General features: G+C 36.9%; 1 protein-coding gene across 3 annotated transcripts in view; it reads right to left on the reverse strand.

Annotated features, from left to right (window-relative positions):
• The window catches only part of LOC128217276 (host cell factor 1-like), a 28,757-nt gene extending 24,245 nt beyond the window's left edge, over positions 1 to 4,512 (reverse strand). For all 3 annotated transcript variants that reach the window (XM_052924308.1, XM_052924307.1, XM_052924306.1), the window contains exons 1-5: positions 4,347 to 4,512; positions 3,156 to 3,377; positions 2,685 to 2,772; positions 1,461 to 1,669; positions 655 to 846 (exon numbers count right to left, since the gene is read on the reverse strand). In XM_052924308.1, coding sequence (XP_052780268.1) covers positions 655 to 846; positions 1,461 to 1,669; positions 2,685 to 2,772; positions 3,156 to 3,377; positions 4,347 to 4,506 — 871 coding nt within the window. In that variant the 5' untranslated portion in view covers positions 4,507 to 4,512. The remainder of the gene's footprint in view (positions 1 to 654; positions 847 to 1,460; positions 1,670 to 2,684; positions 2,773 to 3,155; positions 3,378 to 4,346) is intronic.
• Between the last annotated feature and the right edge of the window lie 1,488 nt (positions 4,513 to 6,000).

A 6,000-nucleotide genomic window follows, 5' to 3' on the forward strand; every position in this document is an offset into this window, starting at 1 on the left:
GGTCAGGCCCAACCTCCAAGTCAAGTTTGAGGGCCATGGGCGCAGGCATTGTTGAGTTATCACTCGGGCAACCTTTTATCGTTCAAAGTCACTGTTACCTTGACCTTTGGCCCAATGACCCCTAAAATCAATAGGGGCCATCTACTGGTCAGGCCCAACCTCCAATTCAAGTTTGATGGCCGTGGGTGCAGGCATTGTCGAGTTATCACTCAGACAACCTTTAACCATTCAAGGTCACTTGACCTTGACCTTTGGCCCGATGACCCCCAAAAACAATAGGGGTCATCTAATGGTCAGGCCCAACTTCCATATCAAGTTTGATGACCATAGGTCTAGGCATTGTTGAGTTATCACTCGGACAAGCTTTAAAATTATTTTACCATTAAAGGTCACTGTGACCTTGACCTTTGACCCGATGAGCCCTAAAATCAATAGGGGTCATCTTCTGGTCAGGCCCAACCTTCATGTCAAGTTTGATGACTATACATATAGGAATTGTTGAGTTATCACTCGGACAAGCATTGGTCTACCGACGGACCGACCGACCGACCGACATACTGACATGCCTGTGCAAAGCAATATACCCCTCTTCTTCGAAGGGGGGCATAATTATTATATTCATTAGAAAAATCTCGACTCAAGCTGCAAACATACCAAGATTCAATGAAGCCAGTGTGTTTGTACACTTCCATTCTTTCTCGTGTGTGGCAAACTTCACATCGTCCATAACCAGTGGCACCCAGCCTCCGAAAACAAACATCCGGTTCCCAATCACTGTTGCCGAGTGGAGGCTTCGGGGGAGGGGAGGTAATCCATTTACCACCGGCTTCATCCAGGTCATTGAGTCTAAGGAATAAAATAAATATTAAGAATCAAGTCTTTTTATGGGTTGTCTGGTTAGTACACTCCCTTCGCACCAAGGCATCCTGGGTTTGATTCCCAGGTTGGAAAATATGTACACTTGGTTGGTGGTCAAAAAAAAAAGCCAGCCAAGTTTTCCCCTGGAACCTTGCCCAAAGGGCTGCATCACAAGACCACACTAAGCATAAGCTAATAAAAAGTGATTGCTGCAGTCAGTATCCATTCACCAACACTACAGATATTTAACTTGATTTGAAAATTAATTGATAGGTATAAGCCATGATCATTTAACACATAAAATCCTTGGAATGTAAAGTTTATTTGCAAACAGTAGCAACTTTCTTTTCATGTCACATTTGTTTTACATTAAACATTTAAGCAATGCAGCCTTGCTGGCTATTCTCGACCACTCACCAGTCATCAATATTAGTCTTTTGGTTGAACAAGCAAATGCATTTACTACTGCTCAAGATTACATTTATAACAAGCCCAGCTATATAAAACTCAGAATTTGAGCAAGCTCTGAAAGCATTTTACCAGTGCAGGAATTGCAGGCTTGTGTTAATTTCAAACACTGACTCACAAATCAGACAACTAACCAATTTCTAACTGCCAAAGATCACCCAGACGACATCCACTCATTCCGCCATAGATGATCAGTCTAGGTCTGCGGCCATCTTTGTCAGTGTAACCCACTGCAGTATGGGATTCCCTGGGAGGTGGGGAATTCCCAACTGTAACTGGGTTTTCCCATTGCAGCATGCTGGAGTTTGGCTTCAATTCTAGAACAACACAGTCATTCAGGTACCTGAAATTATAATGATGCTATTTGGTTACATGAATATTGAAATTTGATCAGATTCTAAGGCCTTAAAACAAAAGCTTTGCTTCTGGTTGGCAGTTACCTGATCGAACAAATAAAGCCAATTGATATATTTTTCAGATTTATTTAAAAAACACTTGTATTTAAAATCAATACATACACATGTTTAACAAACATAAATTTTGGGTGATAAACCCTTGACTATTTACTAAATTATGCATCTATGGAAAATATGAATAACTGATAAAAAGATTGTAACCATGTATTTTATAGCTGAAAACACAAAATATTATGACTGGTGGATCCTTAATTTACAGCTATTAACTACCGTCTCATACGGTAGAAATACCCTGTGTTCTGAACCTTTCTTTAAAATTTAACACGGTATCATTCATAACAACCATTGTTTTTTAAATATTTATTCATCCTTTTCGATAATTTAACAATTGTATTAAAGGGGCTGTACTCCGTATGATAAAATAGCGCAAAAAAAGAAAATTGTCGAAAACTGACATTAACTTGGCAATGTGTACAATGCATTAAAACTTACTAACTGAAGTACCACATAGTTTACAATTTGTTTAAGTTTAGCAGTTATTTCGTATTTTTCCATTACAAAAGATTACTGGGTATGTCTACCAGGTAGAATTCATTCCTTACGCGTGATTGGCTTGTCAGTGTTATCACGTGATATTACCGAGGTATGTGTATAGCTTAATTATGTCACCCAAGGAGAGTGAGCAGTCGAAGCTCAGTGGATACGACGCTGGACTGCAATTTTGGATACGGGTTTGAACCTGGTGTCCGACACAGTTTTTTTTTACATTTTGGTACTTTCTTTTATACAATTATGATATGAAAGTGTAACACATTCTATCAGATAATTGTCCTGAGATATGTTACAGAAAAATTTGGTGCCAATCTGGTGTACAGTCCCTTTAATTGTGGAACATCTTATTTGGGAGTAAGACTAAGAGTGCATCTTTAAGGAAAAGCAAACCTTGGAATGTTGTTCTTAGGATCCTCACTGTCATTAGCCAAACCACCAAAGAGATAGACCTTATTTCCAAGGAGTGTAAAACTGTGTCCTGCAATAAATTGTTTTAGTTTTTTTAAACAATCACCAAGTATACTGATAATATCTCAACAGGATTACCTTTCAGAAAATGCCAGAGCTTACCAGTTTTTTTCCCAGTCAAACAAGGCCATTTAAAGCAAGACATTTAAGACTGAGTTATGGGCCATTGGATCATCAACGACAACGTTATGACTTCACATCAAAGTTTATATCCTTGCAAAGTCAGAGGAAAAAAATATAAAGCAAAATTACATAGATAAATAATAGATTAATTAACATACAGCCTATACATTTAAATTTATTACACAAAATTTGACACAATTGGAATAAAAGTTCTTAAAAAAACTTATAACAAAAAAACAAGAACACAATCAGAGAAAAACTAATATCTACCAAGTCTTGGGCAAGGAGGTAATCCTGTGCGGGGATTCTTAGGTTTGAGACGTTTCCATTCCCACCTACTGGCTTGAAGTTCATACAGCTCATTGGAGTATTTTCCATACTCAACCATTCCACCAAACACAAGGATTCTTGTGCCATCACATACAAAGCCATAGGCAGCACATCCAGGAGGGATTTCACCTCTAACTGCAGGAACAAACCACTGGTTGGTAGCTGAAAAATAAAATACAAATGGTTCATACAGAAGCAGGGCTTTTTTTAAGCTCCCACAGGTTCGACTATCAGACGGACCATTCCCAAAGCCAAATACAAGATAAATTTCCCAATTAGACAAAAAAATCTCAATTAATCACTTAAGTAAAATCATCTACAGGTACTGGGACCTGAAAATGAAAAGGTTCCAATTTAATTTTAATTCAGTGATTTTTTTTTGGTGCAATTTGCTGCCTTCTAAAGGCTGTTTCCCCTTGCGAAAAACTGTCCATTTTTCCAAAAGTTTCATATTTTTTTCCCAATTTGACAAATGCAGTTCAATGTAATGCATAAAAAAGCAATGAATTTGTTGAAATATAAACAAAATGTTGACAAGAATTACTCTTTCACAGCATGTATACATAAATAAGTTAAAACATGTATATTTGCCAAGGTATTACCCATTTTGGCCTGATTTTGTATTTTTCCGAAAGTTGACTTTTTCCCAATTAGCAAGGCACAGGTGTTAAAAATAATTCCAAAAAAAATCACTAATTTAATTAAGGGACGACAACAACACCATTATTATTTTAAATACAAAATTGTCATTTTCAGTAAATCAAACATTAAATAATATTACATGTCAATTAAGCAAATCTTTTTAAGTTCTGACCCTAAGTATTTCGGAAAAATAATTATTTCTTAAATTAAAATTTGCTATCTGTACGAAGCGGCTGGGTGCGAAGCGACAGTCGCCATCTTGAAAATTCGGCGGAATTTCGCACTTGACATTTCAAAGAAAAAACACAATTTACTGCATAAAAAGGTTCTTGTCCTTTAGCATATAAATTGAGCAATATTATAAGTCATATATTAAATATGTGCAAATTTTACTTCCGAAGAAAAAAGCTGCGTAAATGAAAACTAATTATGCCCAGTAGAGGCGGCCATCTTGAATACTCTTCAAGCTTTCGCAAGAAACAAACTCACCAGTATTGTACACATGCAGTTCATCGACAATGCCTTCATTTCCACCGCCAAATACTACCATCAAATCTTTAATTGCAACAGCTCTGTGTCCATGACGAGGTCTAGGTCCTGGTCCAGAAGTGTTAGTAACCCGCTTCCATTTCAAGATGGGAGCGGCCATCTTCGTTTCTTCCCAGAATGCAATTGAATGCCCGGATGAAAACTATAGGGACTGATGGGTAAATCATTTCTGAAATATATATTTTTTAATAAACCGTCAATTCAATAAAACATTTGTTTCATCCCTGCATATCAATAGTAATCTTATGTTTTAATTCAATTTGTAAAATAAGATGAAGTATTACTCTGAAAATGTTCTTTTCGTTGGTTACATTACACTATTAGTTTTCCTCAGGCGACTAACGCAGTTGCTTTTCCTAATACCCACATTGATTTAATCACACATGAAACATACATTTCTTTATCAAAGCAATGTGCAACTTGTGCTTTAATCAATTTGGGTGTTCGGACCTTGTATTTCATTATCATTGACTTGTATACGTATCATTTTCATTATAATGAGGCAGACAATAAATCGTTTTGGATGTTTCAGCATTTATACGTTCGCCTGTTTTGAAAAGAAAAAAAAACAACGAACACCCCGATAAAAACTCACTCCAAGTTAACAAAGGTAAACGGGTTATGACATTCAAATCTTCTCGCCATTATATCATACAACTTCCATATATAATACATTAAAATGAGGCTGACTACATAACGCCCCCCCCCCCCTACATACACACACACGTACACACATACGCACGCACGCACGCACGCGTACACACACGCGTGCACACACGCACTGTTCTGCGGTATTCAATGGGTTATTAAGGAGCCTGAGTATTCAGTAATGTTATTAATGGGCATTAACTGGTCAATCAATTTTATAGAATGAATACAAAACTACCATTGTGTCTTTCTTGGGATCCTGTGTCAAAAACTGTTGTTGTTGTTGAGTTTATAAAGGTCTGCCCGCGCCCTATAATGGCTGCATTATGGCTTGACCCCGTCACATCCCCAAGTGTGACTTAAACAGAATTTTGAAGCCAAAAGGGGAGTTTTACCCCCATCGGTTGATGGGATATTCGTCAAAGGAGTAATTTTTTACCCAAAATGCCACGAAACCTGCGATGAATGACATCTAGGGAGGTCCCACAGCTCTGAATATTGGATATGGTTTCATTTCTCCAGTCTTGTATCTTAAAAAACATTTACGTGTAAGAATGGTATTTTTTTGGAGGATGGGCAAGACTCACGGTCAGTTCATTGACAAGAAAGTGTTGTGAGAACAGGACTTTTTGCCCACTATATGTATTAATATTTCTAATATATATATATGAACTGACCACTTTGTTGTCGATGCCCGACTATTGCCTCACTATTTACTTATTGGAAATTCTTCAAGACCAGAGAGTGCGTTGACATTACTTCGCCTACATGTTTTTTAAATGTACATGTACATATATAGAGAGGGTTATTATGGTTGTTTTTAAAAATAATAATGATTAATAATATAGGTTGTTGTTTTTTTGTTTTTTGTTGTTTTTTTGCCTGCGCCCGATTTTTTCCATTTTAATATGTATGTGCGGGATAAAAAAAATACATAGTATACTTT

The sequence above is a fragment of the Mya arenaria genome, chromosome 14, assembly GCF_026914265.1.
Source record: "Mya arenaria isolate MELC-2E11 chromosome 14, ASM2691426v1".
Taxonomy (NCBI): Eukaryota; Metazoa; Mollusca; class Bivalvia; order Myida; family Myidae; genus Mya; species Mya arenaria.